This window comes from Oncorhynchus kisutch, linkage group LG11 (assembly GCF_002021735.2).
Source record: "Oncorhynchus kisutch isolate 150728-3 linkage group LG11, Okis_V2, whole genome shotgun sequence".
Taxonomy (NCBI): Eukaryota; Metazoa; Chordata; class Actinopteri; order Salmoniformes; family Salmonidae; genus Oncorhynchus; species Oncorhynchus kisutch.
The window spans coordinates 73,091,998-73,113,869 of record NC_034184.2 but is presented as its reverse complement, the minus strand read 5'-3'; the positions used below and the strand labels follow the sequence as shown (position 1 = coordinate 73,113,869).

Sequence of the window (21,872 nt, the reverse complement as noted above, 5' to 3'; positions counted from 1 at the left end):
TCCCTTTAAAATATCATAGAGGGCTATGTTGGCACAGACCTCACTCAGGACGTTGCTGGCGTGGCGGGCAGTCAGGTATCCAGGGGTCAGGTCAACATCCACTAGGGCCTTGCCCCGGATGTGGTCATCATATTCCTTCCTGTACTCTCTCTGATGTCAGTGGGGGAAAAAAGGCACGCCATCACCCTTCTGTCATTACCACACACACACACACACACACACACACACACACACACACACACACACACACACACACACACACACACACACACACACACACACACACACATACACATACACATACACACACACACATACACACACACACATACACACACACACACACACACACACACACACACACACACACCAGCATGTTACATCATTACAGTAAAGACAGGTGTGTCACCCACCTCGCTTTGCATTTTCTGAGCCTCCTTGGACACTCTGTAAGACTGTGTGTCCACAAACTCCATCTGGGACTTGCCTTTGTTTCTCTCATACTCTTCCTTGTATTTCACCTGTTAGGGAAGCACATCCATTAAACCACAAGAGGCAGAAACATCGACGATCGATAACGTGTGTGGGAGTTATAATATACAGTATAATATATGTACCTTACAGTACAGGGAGTGCATACATTTGTTGTGTGGGTATGTGATCACTGCAGGAGGGGAACCTACAACCTTGCTGCTAACGCCACCCTTATCCAACAGAGCCACACAGGCCAGTTAACTTTTTAAAAAACATCCGGGAGATCCACGCCGTTCCACCTCAGGCTCATTTAGATGTTTTGGCCCTCAGCGTTGAAACATTGTTTCAGTAAACCCCATGGTAGTATAGACCACAGCGTGAGGAGTCTCTTACTATACCCACCTGGCTGTGCAGTACCGCATTCTCCCTGTGGTGGAGCTGTTCTGCTGTGTCCAGTGCTATATGGTAGTGTCCCTTAGACTGCTCGTACTTCTTCTTGTACTCTATCTGAATAGACAGAGGACAGGTGTTTGTTAGAGCAGGGCTGGATCAAAAGCCTGCACAGTGCATATTCGGCGGCTCTCTAGGAGGGTTACTAGACGTTCTGATCTGTATCAGGGAGAGGGAAACATTTACGTTGCTCTGCAGCTTGCTGGCGTGTAGAGCGTGTTTCAGCTGTAGTAGGTTGGGCAGGTCCATGGATCCTTCGATCACCTGGTTCTGGTTGATCTTATACTTCACCTGTAGAGAACAAACCAACACAGATAGAAACCTTCCTGAAATGAGTGTTGTCCTTCACATGCGGGGGGTTGCAAGGCATGGTCGAGGAAGCAATGTGAGGATTCTGTGAGGTAAACAGAGGATTCACCTCACTCATCCCCACGGGAGTGGTACAACTGGCTTGGGGTCTATTCTCGTTTTAATTCAAGTCAACAAAAATGGCCCATTGTTTTTAGTGAGGATGCTTTCAATGTCAATTCACTTCCTGAATTGACTGAATTGAGATGACAGTAACACCAACCCTGGTAAATACACAGGAAATCTGTTCTCAAATCCTAAGACGTCTGACATGGGAACTTTCATCCTCACAGCGCAGGCTACAGCTTCTCATCCAAAGGGCCCCACTCTCTTTAGTTTCAACCAAACCCTCCATTTGCCTTTAAAAGGTTCCCATGGAAACTGCTAACACGGCAGCCTGAATTTTAGCTAAGTGCACGATGAAAGCAATAAAACATAGGAACCTCAATGGAACAAACCCAGGAGACTGGAGAGGAGCTGAGGGGGGTGTCCCATTGAGGTTCCATTTACAGGCTGTTTCTGAAGGGACATTGGAGGAGTGTACTGTAATACCCAACTACTGAGCCGAGCACAGCTGAGCTGCCACATTCAGTAGCCAAACGTTGTTGAACGTTGCAGATAGAAATGCTACAAATAGAGCCGGCGTGATTCCTTATTCTACATGTCAGAGAGGCATGTAGAAAAACATGACTGTTCTACATAGCTTATTTCTATCTGAAAGTTGTGTCCTGCTGAACATGCCCCAGGTTACGCATCCGCCATAATGGCCAGAACTGTGTTGGAAAGGACAATGTGGGAAGAAAATCAGAGTCAGCACAGCACAGTTAGGGCCGGTGCAATAGTGTGAAAAGGGTATATAGTTGAAGTCGGAAGTTTACATACACTTAGATTGGAGTCATCACAAACTCGTTTTTCAAACACTCTACAAGTTTCTTGTTAACAAACTATAGTTTTGGCAAGTTGGTTAGGACATCTATTTCGTGCATGACACAAGCAAGTCATTTTTCCAACAATTGTTTACAGACAGATTATTTCACTTATAATTCACTGTATCACAATTCCATTGGGTCAGAAGTTTACATACATTAAGTTGACTATGCCTATAAACAGCTTGGAAAATTCCAGAAAATTATGTCATGGCTTTAAAAGCTTCTGATAGGCTAATTGACAACAACTGAGCCAATTGAAGGTGTACCTGTGGATGTATTTCAAGGCCTACCTTCAAACTCAGTGCCTCTTTGCTTGACATCATGGGAAAATCCAAATAAATCACCCAAGACCTCAGAACAAAAATTGTAGACCTCCACAAGTCTGGTTCATCCTTGGGAGTAATTTCCAAATGCCTGAAGGTACCACGTTCATCTGTACAAACAATAGCACGCAAGTATAAACACCATGGGACCACACAACCGTCATAACGCTCAGGAAGGAGCTTCTCTCTCCTAGAGATGAAAATACTTTGGTGCAAAAAGTGCAAGTCAATCCCAGAACAACAGAAAAGGACCTTGTGAAGATGCTGGAGGAAACAGGTACAAAAGTATCTATATCCACAGTAAGACAAGTCCTATATCGACATAACCTGAAAGGCCGCTCAGCAAGGAAGAATCCACAGCTCCAAAACTGCCATAAAAAGCCAGACTACGGTTTGCAACTGTACATGGGGACAAAGACCTCTGGTCTGATGAAATAAAAATAGAACTTAATGACCATCGTTATGTTTGGAGGAAAAAGGGGGAGGCCTGCAAGCCGAAGAACACCATCCCAACCATGAAGCACGGGGGTGGCAGCATCATGTTGTGGGGGTGCTTTGCTGCAGGCGGGACTGGTGCACTTCCCAAAATAGATGGCATCATGAGGGAAGGAAAATTATGTGGATATATTGAAGCAACATCTCAAGACATCAGGAAGTTAAAGCTTGGTCGCAAATGGGTCTTCCAAATGGACAATGACCCCAAACATACTTCCAAAGTTGTGGCAAAATAGCCTTATAAGGACAACAAAGTCAAGGTATTGGAGTGGCCATCACAAAGCCCTGACCTCAATCCCATAGAAACTTTGTGGACAGAACTGAAAAAGCGTGTACGAGCAAGGAGGCCTACAAACCTGACTCAGTTACACCAGCTCTGTCAGGAGAAATGGGCCAAAATTCACCCAATTTATTGTGGGAAGCTTGTGGAAGACTATCGGAAACGTTTGACCCAAGTTAAACAATTTAAAGGCAATGCTACCAAATACTAATTGAGTGTATGTACACTTCTGACCCACTGGGAATGTGATGAAAGAAATAAAAGCTGAAATAAATCATTCTCTCTTCTATTATTCTGACATTTCACATTCTCAAATTAAAGTTGTGATCCTAACTGACCTAAAACAAGGAATTTTTACCGGGATTAAATGTCAGGAATTGTGTAAGGTGTATGTAAACTTCCAACTTCAACTGTAAGTGCACCACGTGACTGGGGTTTGTGTGGGGACGGACAGGGCGCGTTGGAGACCCACCTGGCTGGTGAGAGCGTGGGCAGCCTGTGTGTGTTTGAAGGACACACAGTTGCTGGGGTTGTACTGGGGCTTCTGACCCTTGAACTCCCTCTCAAACTTCTCCTTGTAGTGCACCTGATGTGTGTTATGTGTGTGTGTGTGTGTGTGTGTGTGTGTGTGTGTGTGTGTGTGTGTGTGTGTGTGTGTGTGTGTGTGTGTGAGAGGGAGAGAGTGAGACAGAGATATGTGAGTACACACAGCGACAGCAGAAATGAGGCACACACACCATTACCCCCTTATCCTCCCATCTTTCTCCCCCTCAGCATTCCACCTCCCCCTCCTCCCCATTCAGCTCTCCGCCCAGCAGTCATGACAAAGCACATCTGTGGTGCTAAACCAGGGGACCCAGCAGGTCTGGGACCAGGCCAGGCATGAATGTCCTTTCATTAAACAGTGGCCGAAGGACAGAACACTAAAAACTACATGGCCCCGTCTCAATAAAATTGTCTCCTTCCCTTGTCTCATTAACAGTGGCAGAAGGGTGTGTCAGAACAGTATCGAGATGCATGGTTTTGTCGCAATACACTTAAACCATCTCTTTTCATTGTATCCTTTCCTTAGCTCCTTCCCTTTATGGTTGGAGACAAACTAATTCTCCAGTCAATGATACACACACACACACACACACACACACACACACACACACACACACACACACACATATATGGAATGTTTTATTATCTTACCAAGCTAGCGAGTTTGGAGGCCACTTTGGCATGCTCGATATCAGATCTTCCCAGGACATCATTGTAGATTTCATGCTTAGTTTTACTCCTATAGGACACCTGTGAACCAGAGGAACCAGAGAAACAAGGGCAAGCAGAGATACACTATGAAAGGGCTTTGCTATTCAGTATATATTCTCTCCGTGTTATGTTCATGGGCTTCTCCCTAAATGAAACAGACTGTGTGTATGAGAGAGAGATCCCAGCTAGGGACCAGGACTGGGACTGTCGATGTGGTGGTAGAGCAGTGGAGGTGTTGAATATTTGATGAGTGCTGCTACCCACACACTGCCTCACCCACACAGCACAAGAAAAGTTGTGTGTCCCACTGTAAATGAACTGCTTAATAAAGCCTTCATAAACCCTTCATAAGAACTATAAAGATGTTTCATACATTATTCACAAGCAGTTATCATATGCTATATAAAGGGTGACAATAACATTTATGGCAGAACACATGATGTAAGGTCCTTTTATCACCATTATGTAGTCGGACTTTGCTTAGATATGAATCGTTAACATCTATCTAGTTCTGAATCTAAAGTGTGACCCTCGTCTAATCTTGGGACTAGAGTGAGGTAAATCAACACCATGTCCAACACCTTTTCATAAAAAAAACGAAAGACTAAAAAATATAATATATATACAGTTGAAGTCAGAAGTTTACATACACCTTAGCCAAATACATTTAAACTCAGTTTTTCACAATTCCTGACATTTAATCAGAGTAAAAATTCCTTGTCTAGGTCAGTTAGGATCAACACTTTTTTTTAAGAATGTGAAATGTCAGAATAATAGTAGAGAGAATTATCTATTTCAGCTTTTATTTCTTTCATCACATTCCCAGTGGGTCAGAAGTTTACATACACTCAATTAGTATTTGATAGCATTGCCTTACATTTGTTTAACTTGGGTCAAACGTTTTGGGTAGCCTTCCACAATAAATTGGGTGAATTTTGGCCCATTCCTCCTGACAGAGCTGGTGTAACTGAGTCAGGTGTGTAGGTCTCCTTGCTCACACACACTTTTTCAGTTTTGTCCACAAATGTTCTATAGGATTGAGGTCAGGGCTTTGTGATGGCCACTCCAATACCTTGACTTTGCTGTCCTTAAGCCATTTTGCCACAAATCTGGAAGTATGCTTGGGGTCATTGTCCATTTGGAAGACCCATTTGTGACCAAGCTTTAACTTCCTGACTGATGTCTTGAGATGTTGCTTCAATATATCCACATAATTTTCCTCTCTCATGATGCCATCTATTTTGTGAAGTGCACCAGTCCCTCCTCCAGCAAAGCACCCCCACCACATGATGCTGCCACCCCCGTGCTTCACGGGTTGGGATGGTGTTCTTCGGCTTGCAAGCCTCCACCTTTTTCCTCCAACATTATGGCCAAACAGGTCTATTTCTGTTTCATCAGACCAGAGGACATTTCTCCAAAAAGTACGATCTCCGTCCTTGTGTAGTTGCAAACCGTAATCTGTCTTTTTTTATGGCAGTTTTGGAGCAGTGGCTTCTTCCTTGCTGATCGGCCTTTCAGGTTATGTCAATATAGGACTCGTTTTACTGTGGATATAGATAGTTTTGTACCTGTTTCCTCCAGCATCTTCACAAGGTCCTTTGCTGTTGTTCTGGGATTGATTTGCACTTTTCGACACCAAAGTACGTTAATCTCTAGGAGACAGAATGCGTCTCCTTCCTGAGCGTTATGACGGCTGAGAGGTCCCATGGTGTTTATACTTGCGTACTATTGTTTGTACAGATGAATGTGGTACCTTCAGGCATTTGGAAATTGCTCCCAAGGATGAACCAGACTTGTGGAGGTCTACAATCTTTGTTCTGGGGTCTTGGCTGATTTCTTTTGATTTTCCCATGATGTCAAGCAAAGAGGCACTGAGTTTGAAGGTAGGCCTTGAAATACATCTACAGGTACACATCCAATTGACTCAAATTATGTCAATTAGCCTATCAGAAGCTTCTAAAGCCATGACATCATTTTCTGGAATTTTCCAAGCTGTTTAAAGGCACAGTGAACTTAATGTATGTAAACTTCTGACCCAATGGAATTGTGATACAGTGAATTGTAAGTTAAATAATCTGTCTGTAAACAATTGTTGGAAAAATTACCTGTGTCATGTACAAAGTAGATGTCCTAACCGACTTGCCAAAACTATAGTTTGTTTAACAAGTTTTAATGACTCCAACCTAAGTGTATGTAAACTTCCGACTTCAACTGTATATATTATATTGTATTTTCTGTAAATGCACTTCAGAAAAAGTTTGATTTGACAAGAACTCACGTCGCTGGCCAGTTCAGTGGCCTGTTTGGCGTTCAGGATATCAGGTCTGTCCGCCAACGTGGTGAAATTGTGGTGTTCCTGTTTTCCTGTCCTGTAGTTGACCTGAAGGCAGGGAGGAGGGAAGGAAGTGTTAGGATTATTTGCAGAGCGATTCATTTTTTCATCATAATTTGTGTACTGTAACATTCTGTGTCAAAATGCAATGTCTCCTCACTGGTTGATATTTCTGTAACAGAGAGATTAAGCCTAGTGATAGACATTAGAACGATCAATGGGAACAATCAGTCGGATCCTTTGGCCCACTTTTCCCTGGGTGATGTTGATGCATACTGACAACTCTCAAATGAGCAACGTGGCCAGAGGGCCCTCAGAATCCATTATGGGATATTGGCACACAAAAATCCCTGACCTCAACCAAGCATGCAGAATGTGGATCAAATCTGCATTTGTGTGCACTTCATTTTTCCATGGATTCATATTCACGTTGACTAAAACTTCAGACAAATGTATTTTATACAGCACAAGTGACAACAACTAGCTAGCCTAAACCAGAACATTTCCCATGATTGTAGCTTGTGTGACCTACAGCAATATAATAGTTACCGCTGCTGCCTTAGAGTACATGTAACCAGGTTCAAATCTGGCCAACTCCCTTCTAACAAACCCTCCTCCTTACTGTCCTGTCTCTCTTATTCACTATTTCTTCATTATAAACATAAAACAGTTTGTATCAGGGGAATTGCATTGTGGGTAATTACTTCGCTCTGCTGTTTGTTGACTTCCATAGCGTGGGAGACCTCTGGTAAGGTCTCCATGGTGGTGTAAGTGGACAGGCCTTTCTCCGCGTTGTACTTCTCCTTGTACAGTTTCTGGAGAGGACGACAGACCAGAGAGAAGGGCCAGAAAACCATTACTTATTCAACGTGCTGATTACATGAGACCCTGGAATGGATACACCACCCACCCACACACAGTACACAAGATTCCCATCTAAGCGTTAATCATTTAGCAGGAGGGTGAACGTTAACAATATGCAGCTAAAGAATAACAGCTCGTTATCCAGGTATGATACCTCTGGTATGAACCAGTCACAGGGCACTGAGAGGTGATGGGCGCCAGTGTTATAGCTCTTTGGGAAATGGAGTGATGGAAGAATAGATCAAGTGGGTTGTGTAGAAATACAAATCTGAATAATACACTAAGCATTTGTTGATCACCTCAAACCTCTGATCGGTGTTAGGGAGAGAGATACAGACAGAGACAGAGACCGGACTGAGAGACAGAGACATAGAGCGGACTGAGCCAGACCGAGACTGGGACAGAGAGAGACTGAGCCAGACAGAAACAGAGACAGACAGAGACAGAGAGACTGAGCCAATCAGAGAGAAACAGAGAGAAACAGAGACAGACAGTGGACTGAGACAAAGAGTGAGACAGAGAAAGACTGAGCCAATGAGAGAGAGACAGAGAGACAGAGCCAGACTGAGCCAGACAGAGACAGACTGAGCCTGACAGAGAGTGGACTGAGACAGACAGAGGAGGTGTGTCTGGGTCAGTGGGTCTGCCTGCAGAACAGTAGACATCACAGCTGTTCCCCTCAGCCTCACGCCTGGTTGGGCACCTTGATACCCACTCCCTTGTCCAATCCATTGGCACTGAAGAGTGTTAGGGGTAAGAGATTGGTTGGGCTGTGTGATCCACTCAAATTACAGGGCATTCCACCTGGACTTCTGTATGAGCACTGATCCAGCACATAGTTATGCTATCCTCCTTTAGCAGGTGTCTCAGACTTGATGATATTCAGGTATATCATAGCATCAAGCTGGACACAAAAAAACCAGACAGAAACATGGACTACAGCTGTGGACCAGATACTGGCATGCTTACATCACTCTGGTGCTTTGACACTTCTTTAGCAAATGCAGTCTCAATGGTCTGGGGCATCTGTGAGTACAGACTGTGGCCTGTGTCCTTCCTACCCTCTTCTTTGTAGCTTTTCTGAAACAAGAAGGGAACCTCATGGCACATACTGTTTGACAATATGTATTATAAACAACGCACCCACCCACCCACCCAGTATACCTGGCTGTAGAGCTGGGAGAGCTCTTTGGCATGCTGGATCTCACTGGTCTGGGGCATGAGGGAGTACAGAGAGTTGCCCATCTCCTTTTTCCCAGCTTCTTTGTATTTCCTCTGAAAACAACAACAACATTGTGAACTCTTCATGGCTCTGATGATCCTTCCTCTCAACTCCACCAAGAACCCATCTAGAAACAATCAGCTTTAGAAAAAACTCAGCATAGAAGCAACAACTGGAATATTTGAGCTATTTGATGCTGGCTGCAGTAGTTGATATGGTAAGTCTATGACTAACATAGAGCCATTCTGCAGGAGTGTGATTGAAGCTGCTGGTTTTTCATCACACAGTTAGTAGAACAACGCTGTGAGCCGCACCTGAGACATCTCTTGAGACATTTCTTTAGCAAACTTAGTCTCCATGGTTTCAGGCAGTAGTGCGTACAAGCAATTGGAATGTTCCTGGGTGTCACTTTTGTAATTTTGCTGAAAATCAAAAAGGATACCCCCCCCAAAACCCAACCAGAATGTTTGAAAAATATATACCATTCTATGTACACTTGAAGTCGGAAGTTTACATACACCTTAGCCAAATTCATTTAAACTCAGTTTTTCACAATTCCTGACATTTAATCAGAGTAAAAATGGTCAGTTAGGATCACCACTTTATTTTAAGAATGAGAAATGTTAGAATAATAGTAGAGAGAATGATTTATTTTCAGCTTTTATTTCTTTCATCACATTCCCAGTGGGTCAGAAGTTTACATACACTCAATTAGTATTTGGTAGCATTGCCTTTAAATGGTTTAACTTGGGTCAAACGTTTCAGGTAGCCTTCCACAAGCTTCCCACAATAAGTTGGGTGAATATTGTCCCATTCCTCCTGACAGAGCTGGTGTAACTGAGTCAGGTTTGTAGGCCTCCTTGCTCGTACACGCTTTTTCAGTTCTGCCCACAAATTTTCTATGGGATTGAGGTCAGAGCTTTGTGATGGCCACTCCAATACCTTGACTTTGCTGTCCTTAAGCCATAACTTTGGAAATATGCTTGGGGTCATTGTCCATTTGGAAGACCCATTTGCGACCAAGCTTTAACTTCCTGACTGATGTCTTGAGAGGTTACTTCACTATATCCACATCATTTTCCTTCTTCATGTTGTCATCTATTTTGTGAAGTTCACCAGTCCCTCCTGCAGCAAAGCACCCCCACAACATGATGATGCCATCCCCGTGATGATGCCATCCTTCACGGTTGGGATGGTGTTCTTCGGCTTGCAAGCCTCCACCTTTTTCCTCCAAACATAACAATGGTTATTATGGCCAAACAGTTCTATTTTTGTTTCATCAGACCAGAGGACATTTCTCCAAAAAGTATGACGTTTGTCCCCATGTGCAGTTGCAAACCGTAGTCTGGCTTTTTATTGGCGGTTTTGGAGCTGTGGATTCTTCCTTGCTGATCGGCCTTTCAGGTTATGTCAATATAGGACTCGTTTTACTGTGGATATAGATACTTTTTGTACCTGCTTCTTCCAGCATCTTCACAAGGTCCTTTGCTGTTGTTATGGGATTGACTTGCACTATTCGCACCAAAGTACATTCATCTCTAGGAGACTGAATGCTTCTCCTTCCTGAGCGGTATGATGGCTGCCTGGTCCCATGGTGTTTATACTTGCGTACTATTGTTTGTACAGATGGACGTGGTACCTTCAAGCATTTGGAAATTGCTCCCAAGGATGAACCAGACTTGTGGAGGTCTACAATTTTTGTTCTGAGGTCTTGGCTGATTTCTTTTGATTTTCCCAATGATGTCAAGCAAAGAGACACTGAGTTTGAAGGTAGGCTTTGAAATACATCCACAGGTACACCTCCAATTGTCTCAAATTATGTCAATTATCCTATCAGAAGCTTCTAAAGCCATGACATTATTTTTTGGAATTTTCCAAGCTGTTTAAAGGCACAGTCAACTTAGTGTTTGTAAACTTCTGACACACTGGAATTGCAATACAGTGAATTATAAGTGAAATAATCTGTCTGTAAACAATAGTTGGAAAAATTACTTGTGTCATGCACGAAGTAGATGTCCTAACCGACTTGCCAAAACTACAGTTTGTTAACAAGAAATTTGTGGAGTGGTTGAAAAACGAGTTTTAATGACGCCAAGCTAAGTGTATGTAAACTTCTGACTTCAACTGTATATCTTTTTCAAGAACACATACATTAAAATCTACAGTACATATCATCTGAAAATGCATATATTACACAGCATATATTTTCTTCATAAAATGTTTTGTAAAATATACCATTTATATATTTTCACACAAATAGAAATATAGAGTACATTTGATTTTTAAATGCATGTACAAAACGTATACTGCAAATACTCAGAGTCAAGACATATTGACACACGTGCGCGCCTAGTTTACCTCGCTCTGCATTTCTGAAATCTGTTTGGCAAACTCTATCTCCTTTGTCCCCGGCAGCTGGGAGAAAATGCTGCTGGATATCTCCTGTTTCCCTTTCTGTTTGTATTTATTCTGAAAGACACAACAAGTTCAGAACAAAACTGCCATTTTGATCTTGTATCAGTCCATTATCATAGCCTGTTGTACTACAGTAACATCCATCCATCCACCCACCTCACTCTGCAGTTCTGTCACTGTTTTAGCAAACTGAATCTCAGTGGTTTCTGGAAGCTGAGAGTACAGGCAGGTCAAACTCTCCTTTTTACTGCCTTCTTTGTACTTATTCTGGAGAAGAAGAGGTGTGTGTATGCTTCAATTTCAATGAAAAATGATTAAGAAATGCAGTTTTATTGGGAATGCTAATTCTGTAAAACTGAGGACACCTGAGACTGATAACATTGTTGACTTGTCTACCTCACTCTGTAACAGAGAAGCCTCTTTTGCGTGCTGGGTTTCCATAGTCTCTGGTAACAGGGCGTAGAGACAACTGGAGGCCTCTTTCTTCCCTGCTTCCTTATATTTAGTCTGCGATGCAATGAAAACAATCATGTTATTTCTGAATTTCCTTGTCAGCACACTAACTGTTATCAAATAGAGATGATATCTACCATATCTATTTATCAGCTGTGTTTTCCAACTCCGGTCCTCCAGCACCCCAACAGCACACATTTTTGTTGTAGCCCCAGACAAACTCACCTGATTCACCTAATTGAAGGTTTGATGAGTAGTTGACAAGTTGAATCAGGTGTGCTTGTCCTGTGCTACAACAAAAAATGTGTACTGTTGGGGTTACTGGAGGACTGGAGTTGGTAAATACTGCCATACAGTGTAGTCATTGGAACTTGCCGGAACATAACTTTTGTCTGTAATTATTATTGTTCAGTATACTTAAGACAGCAACTAAATAGAAAGGAAGTGGCAAAACAATCAAGAGCATCCAAGTCTAACCTCACTCTGAAGTTCGGTCACAGCCTTCACAAACTGGGTCTGTTTGGTCTCTGGTAGTTGAGAGTAAATGCAGGTAGAGATACTCTTCTTACCTTCCTCTTTGTACTTGTTCTAGGACACCAATGGGAAGAAACCAAGAATTGGACTCAGTTTGACTTTTGGATTTAGACACTGGGGATCTGTTGTTAGTCAGGTGTTATTGGGGGTGACTTAGAAATAATCAATAATATAATCAATAATAAAAACCTTCACTGTCACTAGTGTTAAGCCCAAGCTGTTTGTTCTTTACCTCGCTCTGTAGGTCAGAGACTTTGGCAGCAAACTGGGTCTCTGTAGTCTGGGGGAGCTGAGAGTACAGACTACTGGACTGGGTCAGTTTCACATTCTCCTTGTACTTGTTCTGGAAAGACAACCAATTGGAGCCCTCATTAAGCCCTAGGATGATATTTTCACTTAGCACAGCATTTATTTCAAAATGAGTAAGTACGGTTAAAAACACTGCCTTTATGTGTATCTTAGAATTGGTGGAATATAGTATGAGGCAAATAGACCTTTACCTCACTCTGTAGCTGGGAAGCCTCTTTGGCGTGCTGGGTCTCCAAAGTCTCTGGTAAGGTGGAGTAGAGAGAAGTGGAGGCCTCTTTCTTCCCTGCCTCCTTGTATTTAGACTAGAAGACAAAATACGACATGATATTATCCCACATAATAGGTAATGAGTAATTTCTTATATCAACATTGACATACAACTTATGAATTACAATGTGCTGAATAAAATGTTCCCTCTTTTCAACGACTTGCTAAATGCACTTTGCTTAAACTTTGCATAAACATTGTCACTGTATCTTATCACCGTCTCTTTCACCACTTAAGAAGAGAGCGTAGAGAGACATGCTTATCAATAAGGCAGGTTGTCTAGGTCTATTTAAGAGAGGAGATAGAGGAGGCATCTGCTGTGATACCACACAGGAGTGTGATGGAAGCTGCTGGTTTGTCATCACACAGTTAGTAGAACAACACTGTGAGCTGCACCTGAGACATTTCTTGAGACATTTCTTTAGCAAACTTGGTCCCCATGGTTTCAGGCAGTAGTGCGTACAAGCAATTGGACAGTTCCTGGGTGTCACTTTTGTAATTTTGCTGAAAGGTACAGAAAGTGTTGACAAAAATGAATAAAGTATTTTTGTCAGGATTGAAAATCAAGATGAAACTGTTTCAGTTGGTAATGAGTGAATGCAAGGAGACACAAACAAAGGATTCCTATAGTAAGATGATCAAAATGAAGAACTACATGTTTCAGCTAGACATTAGAAGGAATATTTTACAACATAACTTTTATGGAACAGGTATAGATAGACATTCTACATTGACTAATCAAAATGAAACAGTAAAGTCATCTGAGCAACAACAACAAAACACTTTACCTCACTTCGGAATTCTGATTGCTGCTTGGCAAATTGTGTGTCCACTGTTTCTGGCAGCAAGGAATACAGGCTGTTGGAAAGCTTCTGTTTACCATCCTCTTTGTATTTCACCTGAAAAACACATCTCTTTGATTTCTGTGGATCCAGGTAATGTGTCTTTTCAATGGATGTTTTTGCAAAAAGGCTTGTTGACATACATTTTTCATGATGCCTTACCTCACTATAAATATCACGGTGCTCTTTGGCTAGTTGGGTCTCTGTCGTTTCTGGAAGCAGGGAGTACAGAGAACTGGAGGACCCCTTTTTGCCACCTTGCTTGTATTTCAGCTAGAGAAGGAAAAACAACGTCTATGGTGATCATGATGATTACGATCAGAAAACACATTTATTCTGAGGGATACTAGAGGATCTGAATAGATGAATATATCTATATGAGCCATAACGTCTTAATGTATGGAATACTGTATCAGTGTAATAAACTATACCATAACCATATTTGTACACTACATATGAAAGTATACTGTATATAAGTGTACATGTGACGGTAGATGTGTAAAAGTACACTGTTAATCTACCTCACTCTGTAGCAGAGAAGCCTCTTTGGCGTGCTGGGTCTCCAAAGTCTCTGGTAAGGTGGCATAGAGAGATATTTGCTTCTTTACTGCCTCTCTATACTTTTTCTAAAACACAAAGTTATGTTTTTTTAGTTTCCAAGGTCTGCTACATCTTTACGTGCTTCCTAAAAGTTTCCCACTCAAATCTTGAAAAAGTCGGTTACATTTTACGTAGACCATCCGTCATGACATAACAGACCATCCGTCATGACATAACAGACCATCCGTCATGACATAACAGACCATCCGTCATGACATAACAGACCATCCGTCATGACATAACAGACCATCCGTCATGACATAACAGACCATCCGTCATTACATAACAGACCATCCGTCATTACATAACAGACCATCCGTCATGACACAACAGATGTCTTAAACAATCATGACAGTTGATGTCAGTTTATTAAAACGTACTTTACACTGTCATTACACAATACATTCGTTTGCGGCGCCATTTAGCTGGTATAAACATCGTTGGTGTCATAACAGTGTAAAATCAGTTGTCATAATCCGACACCAGCTGTCACGACTGTATTAATAATCTGTTGGGCAACATAAAACATGACACTGTTGTTTCGCCCATGATGAAGGGTTCAAGTAGTGTCACCAAAGTCTGTTATCTAAAGTCTTACCTCACTCTGGAGTTGAGAAACGGCTTTCAAAAACTGCGTCTCCTTGGTCTCTGCTAGTTGAGAATAAACGCTTGTCGAAAGACTCCTTTTCCCATCTTCTTTATACTTGTTCTGATGGACATAAAAAAAGCATTACACTTGTTCCTTTAGATGATGTAACCAAATGATGACATGGATTGCATTGGTGCAAATAAGCTTAGTAGACAGAATCACAGTAAGATGATTTGAAGTGTTCTAGCTAGCTACCTCACTTTGGAGCTCTGTAAGCTCTCGGGCAAACTGGATCTCTATTGTGTCAGGAAGTTGAGAATACAAGGAAGTTGACATGTCCTTTTTGCCTCCCTCTTTATAGATATTCTGTCAAAAAAAAGAAGTACTGAATGTTGTAAAAGCTCATTATCAGCCAGAAAAAGGCATGATGCAAAAAAGCACTGGTAGCATATAAAGCACTCGAATACAGACCCCATGAATTATGTGTGTGTGTGACTCACCTTGCTCTGTAGCTGGGAGGCCTCTTTGGCGTGCTGGGTCTCCAAAGTCTCTGGTAAGGTGGAGTAGAGAGAAGTGGAGGCCTGCTGCTTGCCTGCCTCCTTGTACTTGGCCTGCCGCCCACACACACACACATTAATTTGCAAATCTCAGTTCTAGAGTCAGTGGCAATTATTGACTGTCATTGAATGTCATTGGTGGTTGTTATCAGTTCCATACACATGGGCCTCGACTGTCCATCCTCCCTCTAAGTGTCTCCTCTTATCTCTCGACCTGCCTGTCTTTAAACTGACCCCCACAGCCCAAGCCAAAACCCTACCACCAACCTGCCTGTCTTTAAACAGACCCCACAGCCCAAGCCAATACCCTACCAAAATAGACCGTTCAACTTAGTCTCTGTTTAAAGTCTATGTTAAGGTCATCATTTATGGCTATATTTCTTCCCCTATCCAAACATTCTAATAGTCTACAACCCCTTTATTAAATGTTTACAATGCAGTAGTTTTGACTACAACCAGCACAGTAAAGGCTTTCAGAAGAAATCAAGAAGAGGAATAATTCCACACACAAGCTACAAGTCACAAGCTACCCAATCAAATCTAAAAGGTACATTTTTATATATATTTATTTTACCAAGATGGAGCAAGCTGTTACTGTTGGCCATGAAAAGCAAACGACATTTCAGGACAGCAGCTTAGTTTGTGTGAGTGGAGTTGCTTTTTTTATCACACATTTTAAAACAACCCTGTGAGCCCCACCTGAGACATTTCTTGAGTCATTTCTTTTGCGAACTTGGTCTCCATGGTTTCAGGCAGTAGTGCGTACAAGGTATCGGGCAGTTCCTCAATGTATCTTTTGTACTTTAACTGGAAAAGTACAAAACATATCCTCAAAGGTTTAAGAGCAAGTAATTTTTGGTTTTGAGAAATTGAAAGGTTGACATGGAAATACATGAAAGAAATTACTAACTAATTTCAGAATAGTAACTTTTTTTGTGACATTCGTAAAGAGAGGAAACAAATTCACAAGAACCTGACAACAACACACGCATAATTTTTTTTTGCAAACGAGAATAAACCAGAAATAGTCAAATAGTTGATTTAGTGGTAAAACAGATGCTGTACCTCACTCTGTATTTCTGACATCTGTTTGGCAAACTGAGTGTCTGCTGTTTCCGGGAGTAGAGAATAAAGGCTTGAGGAAATGCCTTCTTTACCCTCCTTTTTATACTTCACCTAGAACGAAGTCATAATGCATGTTTCATGTCCCTATTTCAATAGGCACATACGAAAACTATATTTAAATGCTTCTGTCTAATCAATACATTTAATTGTTGATCAGTAAAATGGAGGACATGAGAGGAGGCAAAATCCACAGTATTTGGCTGTTGTGTTGGCATGACTATACTATTTTGTACCTCGCTCAGCATTTCAGAGTGCTCTTTGGCTAAATGAGTCTCTGCCGTCTCGGGGAGAACAGAGTAAAGAGAAGTGGACATCTCCCTTTTCCCGGCATCCTTGTATTTGAGCTGGAATAGAGGAAGCAAAATCATTGATGTAGCATTTCTAGCTACAACACAATATTGAATTACCAGAAGTGAAATGTAATTAAACCTCAATTTTAACATACTTAATCATTAGAAAGAGTGTGGGACTAAATGGCGAATCCTAACATCTACTGAAGTCAAATTTGTAGATTTTGTAGATTTTCCACCATAATTTGCAAATAAATTCATAAAAAATCCTACAATATGATTTTCTGGATTTTTTTTCTCATTTTGTCTGTCATAGTTGAAGTGTACCTATGATGAAAATTACAGGCCTCTCTCATCTTTTTAAGTGGGAGAACTTGCACAACTGGTGGCTGACTAAATACTTTTTTGCCCCACTGTATCTATCAACAATGACAAGAATCGTACGTGTCTCATTTCAGCTTGTTTTATCTTGTTCTTGATACCATGTCTTGTTTTGAGGTGTTTTGACTGATGTCATGTTAATGCTAATAATACTAATATTAGCATTGACATGAAATGAGTCAAAACATCTCTAAATAAGACATGGTATCAAGAACAAGATATTATGACCAAAATTCGTTAGCTAGCTAACCAACAACTGTAACGATGTATTTGAGAGACAGGAAGTGCTCAATATGCTAATGTATTTATGTTTTCAATAAACATTGGAGATAAAATATAGTTTACATGTTGTCAACAAACTAAGACTACCCCATCTGTTTTGCCCCATAGTTGCGCATGTGTCGGTTTTGTTGCTAAACAACCAACCCGTCTATAGACATCAATGCATGAATAAGATAAAATAATTGTAAGTTAGGGTTCGCCCCTGCAGTAAGTGCTTATTTCATTAGCCGTGCCACTGATAAAGCAGAGATGTTCTATAAGTGTGGTGAGGGGACGTCAGTGTTCGTGCTCTAGGCCTACTGTACTGTACCTGGCTCTGAAGCTGGGAGACCTGCTTGGCATGTTGGATCTCCAGAGTCTCTGGCAACACAGAGTAGAGAGACTTTGCCTTATTCTTCCCTGCCTTCTTGTACTTAGTCTGAAAGAAAATCATTCAAACCAATGCAGATAAACCACATATACCGTGATTGACTTCAACTCCATATCAGAGGTTTATCTTCGGCAACAGCCATAAAATCTGGAAATTGCTTCTCTCACAAACATTGTCATTGTAGTACGAAAATCTATGTGAACCGGCTGCTCTTCTCACCTGACTTTGCAGTTCAGAAACATTTTTGACAAATTGGGTCTCCATGGTATCTGCTAGTACGGAATAGACGCTTTGGGACATGCCCTTCTTCCCACTCTGTTTGTACTTGAGCTAAAGAAAAGACAATGAATCCATGATGGCTTTTAACATGAACCTAAAATTATACTTCCACAAATGACACGATTAAGTCGTATTTAGTTACTCTGTGGATAACGCTGATATATTCATAAAGATTTGTAAGTATTCCTATCAAATTCGCAATGTTCCTATCAGCATTAATATTCATGTCTTTGAGGAAAATTTGTGCTCACCTCGCTCTGCATCTCTGTGAGCTCCCGAGCTCTCTCTGTCTCCATCGTCTCAGGGAGTTGAGAGTAAGCCGATCCAGAGAAGACTTTCTCACCTTTGTATTTGAGCTGGAAAACAAAGTAATGGATGTGAGTTGAGGTAGGCCTCTGTGCTTCAGCAAACAAAGTAAAGTAGGAGAGTTGCTGCTCAACAACAAAGACAGGAATAAAAAACGATGGCTTACCCTAAAGAAACATCCAATAGTGTAGTTATTTATGGTAAAGGCATTGGAGCACTCAAATAACACAGGTAGAGATTTGCTTCATCTTAGAACGCTCAGGCTTTATTCCATTAGATGGACAGGCACACTGATGTTTGAAACTGATTTAATGGATGTTTGTCAGTAACAGGAAGGGTTTCCTCTGAATTAGTTATGACAAAAAATGTAATGTACAGACATCAGATGGGCAGCCCATGTTCTTACCTCACTCTGTAGCTGGGAAGCCTCTTTGGCGTGCTGGGTCTCCAAAGTCTCTGGTAAGGTGGAGTAGAGAGAAGTGGAGGCCTCTTTCTTCCCTGCTTCTTTGTATTTTGTCTGGAAAACAACAGCAACAAAAGACAGTGGTGGAAAAAGTATCCAGTTGTCATACTTGAGTAAAAGTAAAGATACATTAATAGAACATGACTCAAATAAAAGTGAAAGTTATCCAGTAAAATACTACTTTAGTAAAAGTAAACGATTAAAACATTCCCTAACCAGAAACCGTGGATTGATGGCAGCATTCGTGTGAAACTGAAGGCGCGAACCACTGCTTTTAATCATAGCAAGGTGTCTGGTAACATGACTGAATACAAACAGTGCAGCTATTCCCTCCGCAAGGCTATCAAACAAGCTAAGCGCCAGTACAGAGACAAAGTAGAATCTCAATTCAACGGCTCAGACACAAGAGGCATGTGGCAGGGTCTACAGTCAATCACGGACTACAGGAAGAAACCCAGCCCAGTCACGGACCAGGATGTCTTGCTCCCAGGCAGACTAAATAACTTTTTTGCCCGCTTTGAGGACAATACAGTGCCACTGACACGGCCTGCAACGAAAACATGCGGTCTCTCCTTCACTGCAGCCGAAGTGAGTAAGACATTTAAACGTGTTAACCCTCGCAAGGCTGCAGGCCCAGACGGCATCCCCAGCCGCGCCCTCAGAGCATGCGCAGACCAGCTGGCCGGTGTGTTTACGGACATATTCAATCAATCCCTATACCAGTCTGCTGTTCCCACATGCTTCAAGAGGGCCACCATTGTTCCTGTTCCCAAGAAAGCTAAGGTAACTGAGCTAAACGACTACCGCCCCGTAGCACTCACATCCGTCATCATGAAGTGCTTTGAGAGACTAGTCAAGGACCATATCACCTCCACCCTACCCTAGACCCACTCCAATTTGCTTACCGCCCAAATAGGTCCACAGACGATGCAATCTCAACCACACTGCACACTGCCCTAACCCATCTGGACAAGAGGAATACCTATGTGAGAATGCTGTTCATCGACTACAGCTCGGCATTCAACACCATAGTACCCTCCAAGCTCGTCATCAAGCTCGAGACCCTGGGTCTCGACCCCGCCCTGTGCAACTGGGTACTGGACTTCCTGACGGGCCGCCCCCAGGTGGTGAGGGTAGGCAACAACATCTCCTCCCCGCTGATCCTCAACACTGGGGCCCCACAAGGGTGCGTTCTGAGCCCTCTCCTGTACTCCCTGTTCACCCACGACTGCGTGGCCACGCACGCCTCCAACTCAATCATCAAGTTTGCGGACGACACAAGAGTGGTAGGCTTGATTACCAACAACGACGAGACGGCCTACAGGGAGGAGGTGAGGGCCCTCGGAGTGTGGTGTCAGGAAAATAACCTCACACTCAACGTCAACAAAACTAAGGAGATGATTGTGGACTTCAGGAAACAGCAGAGGGAACACCCCCCCATCCACATCGATGGAACAGTAGTGGAGAGGGTAGCAAGTTTTAAGTTCCTCGGCATACACATCACAGACAAACTGAATTGGTCCACTCACACAGACAGCATCGTGAGGAAGGCGCAGCAGCGCCTCTTCAACCTCAGGAGGCTGAAGAAATTCGGCTTGTCACCAAAAGCACTCACAAACTTCTACAGATGCACAATCGAGAGCATCCTGGCGGGCTGTATCACCGCCTGGTATGGCAACTGCACCGCCCTCAACCGTAAGGCTCTCCAGAGGGTAGTGAGGTCTGCACAACGCATCACCGGGGGCAAACTACCTGCCCTCCAGGACACCTACACCACCCGATGCTACAGGAAGGCCATAAAGATCATCAAGGACATCAACCACCCGAGCCACTGCCTGTTCACCCCGCTGTCATCCAGAAGGCGAGGTCAGTACAGGTGCATCAAAGCTGGGACCGAGAGACTGAAAAACAGCTTCTATCTCAAGGCCATCAGACTGTTAAACAGCCACCACTAACATTGAGTGGCTACTGCCAACACACTGTCAACGACACTGACTCTACTCCAGCCACTTTAATAATGGGAATTGATGGGAAATGATGTAAATATATCACTAGCCACTTTAAACAATGCTACCTTATATAATGTTACTTACCCTACATTATTCATCTCATATGCATACGTAGATACTGTACTCTATATCATCGACTGCATCCTTATGTAATACATGTATCACTAGCCACTTTAACTATGCCACTTTGTTTACATACTCATCTCATATGTATATACTGTACTCGATACCATCTACTGTATCTTGCCTATGCTCCTCTGTACCATCACTCATTCATATATCCTTATGTACATATTTTTATGCCCTTACACTGTGTATAAGACAGTAGTTTTTTGGAATTGTTAGTTAGATTAGTTGTTCGTTATTACTGCATTGTCGGAACTAGAAGCACAAGCATTTCGCTACACTCGCATTAACATCTGCTAACCATGTGTATGTGACAAATAACATTTGACTTGATTTGATTTGATTTGGTTTGGTTTTAAATATACTTAAGTATCAAAAGTAAATGATCAAATATACTTAAGAATCAAAAGTAAAAGTAAAAATCATTTTGAAATCCTTATATTAAGCAAACCAGACGGCATCATTTTCTTGTTTTTTTATTTATTTACGGATAGCCAGCGGCATCCTCCAACACTCAGACATCATTTACAAACGAAGTATGCGTTTAGTGGGTCCAACAGATAAGAGGCTGTAGGGATGACCAGTTATGTTCTTTTGATAAGTGTGTGAATTAGACAATTGTATTGTCCTGCTCAGCATTCAAAATGTAATGAGAATGTTTGGCTATCAGGGAAAATGTATGGAGTAAAAAGTACATCATT

General features: G+C 42.2%; 1 protein-coding gene across 13 annotated transcripts in view; it reads right to left on the bottom strand.

The window, feature by feature from the left end:
• LOC109899286 (LIM zinc-binding domain-containing Nebulette) overlaps positions 1 to 21,872 on the bottom strand; it is a 111,590-nt gene that overhangs the window by 9,360 nt on the left and 80,358 nt on the right. For 9 of the 13 annotated variants that reach the window (XM_031836281.1, XM_031836284.1, XM_031836282.1 and 6 more), the window contains 31 exons: positions 18,980 to 19,090; positions 18,519 to 18,623; positions 18,208 to 18,318; positions 17,929 to 18,036; positions 16,899 to 17,009; positions 16,606 to 16,716; positions 16,240 to 16,347; positions 15,484 to 15,594; positions 15,239 to 15,349; positions 14,993 to 15,103; positions 14,316 to 14,420; positions 13,957 to 14,067; positions 13,741 to 13,851; positions 13,349 to 13,456; positions 12,877 to 12,987; positions 12,609 to 12,719; positions 12,320 to 12,430; positions 11,786 to 11,896; positions 11,546 to 11,656; positions 11,333 to 11,443; positions 9,289 to 9,396; positions 8,917 to 9,027; positions 8,722 to 8,832; positions 7,593 to 7,703; positions 6,835 to 6,936; positions 4,497 to 4,595; positions 3,772 to 3,885; positions 1,111 to 1,215; positions 877 to 981; positions 414 to 521; positions 40 to 150 (listed from right to left, as the gene is read on the bottom strand). The exons of 1 other annotated variant lie outside the window; for it this stretch is intronic. In XM_031836281.1, coding sequence (XP_031692141.1) covers positions 40 to 150; positions 414 to 521; positions 877 to 981; positions 1,111 to 1,215; positions 3,772 to 3,885; positions 4,497 to 4,595; positions 6,835 to 6,936; positions 7,593 to 7,703; positions 8,722 to 8,832; positions 8,917 to 9,027; positions 9,289 to 9,396; positions 11,333 to 11,443; positions 11,546 to 11,656; positions 11,786 to 11,896; positions 12,320 to 12,430; positions 12,609 to 12,719; positions 12,877 to 12,987; positions 13,349 to 13,456; positions 13,741 to 13,851; positions 13,957 to 14,067; positions 14,316 to 14,420; positions 14,993 to 15,103; positions 15,239 to 15,349; positions 15,484 to 15,594; positions 16,240 to 16,347; positions 16,606 to 16,716; positions 16,899 to 17,009; positions 17,929 to 18,036; positions 18,208 to 18,318; positions 18,519 to 18,623; positions 18,980 to 19,090 — 3,384 coding nt within the window. Of the gene's footprint in view, positions 1 to 39; positions 151 to 413; positions 522 to 876; positions 982 to 1,110; positions 1,216 to 3,771; positions 3,886 to 4,496; positions 4,596 to 6,834; positions 6,937 to 7,592; positions 7,704 to 8,721; positions 8,833 to 8,916; positions 9,028 to 9,288; positions 9,397 to 11,332; positions 11,444 to 11,545; positions 11,657 to 11,785; positions 11,897 to 12,067; positions 12,133 to 12,319; positions 12,431 to 12,608; positions 12,720 to 12,876; positions 12,988 to 13,348; positions 13,457 to 13,740; positions 13,852 to 13,956; positions 14,068 to 14,315; positions 14,421 to 14,992; positions 15,104 to 15,238; positions 15,350 to 15,483; positions 15,595 to 16,239; positions 16,348 to 16,605; positions 16,717 to 16,898; positions 17,010 to 17,928; positions 18,037 to 18,207; positions 18,319 to 18,518; positions 18,624 to 18,979; positions 19,091 to 21,872 lie in introns of those variants that run through there. 3 more of the 13 variants (XM_031836283.1, XM_031836292.1, XM_020494371.2) reach the window with 3 other exon arrangements.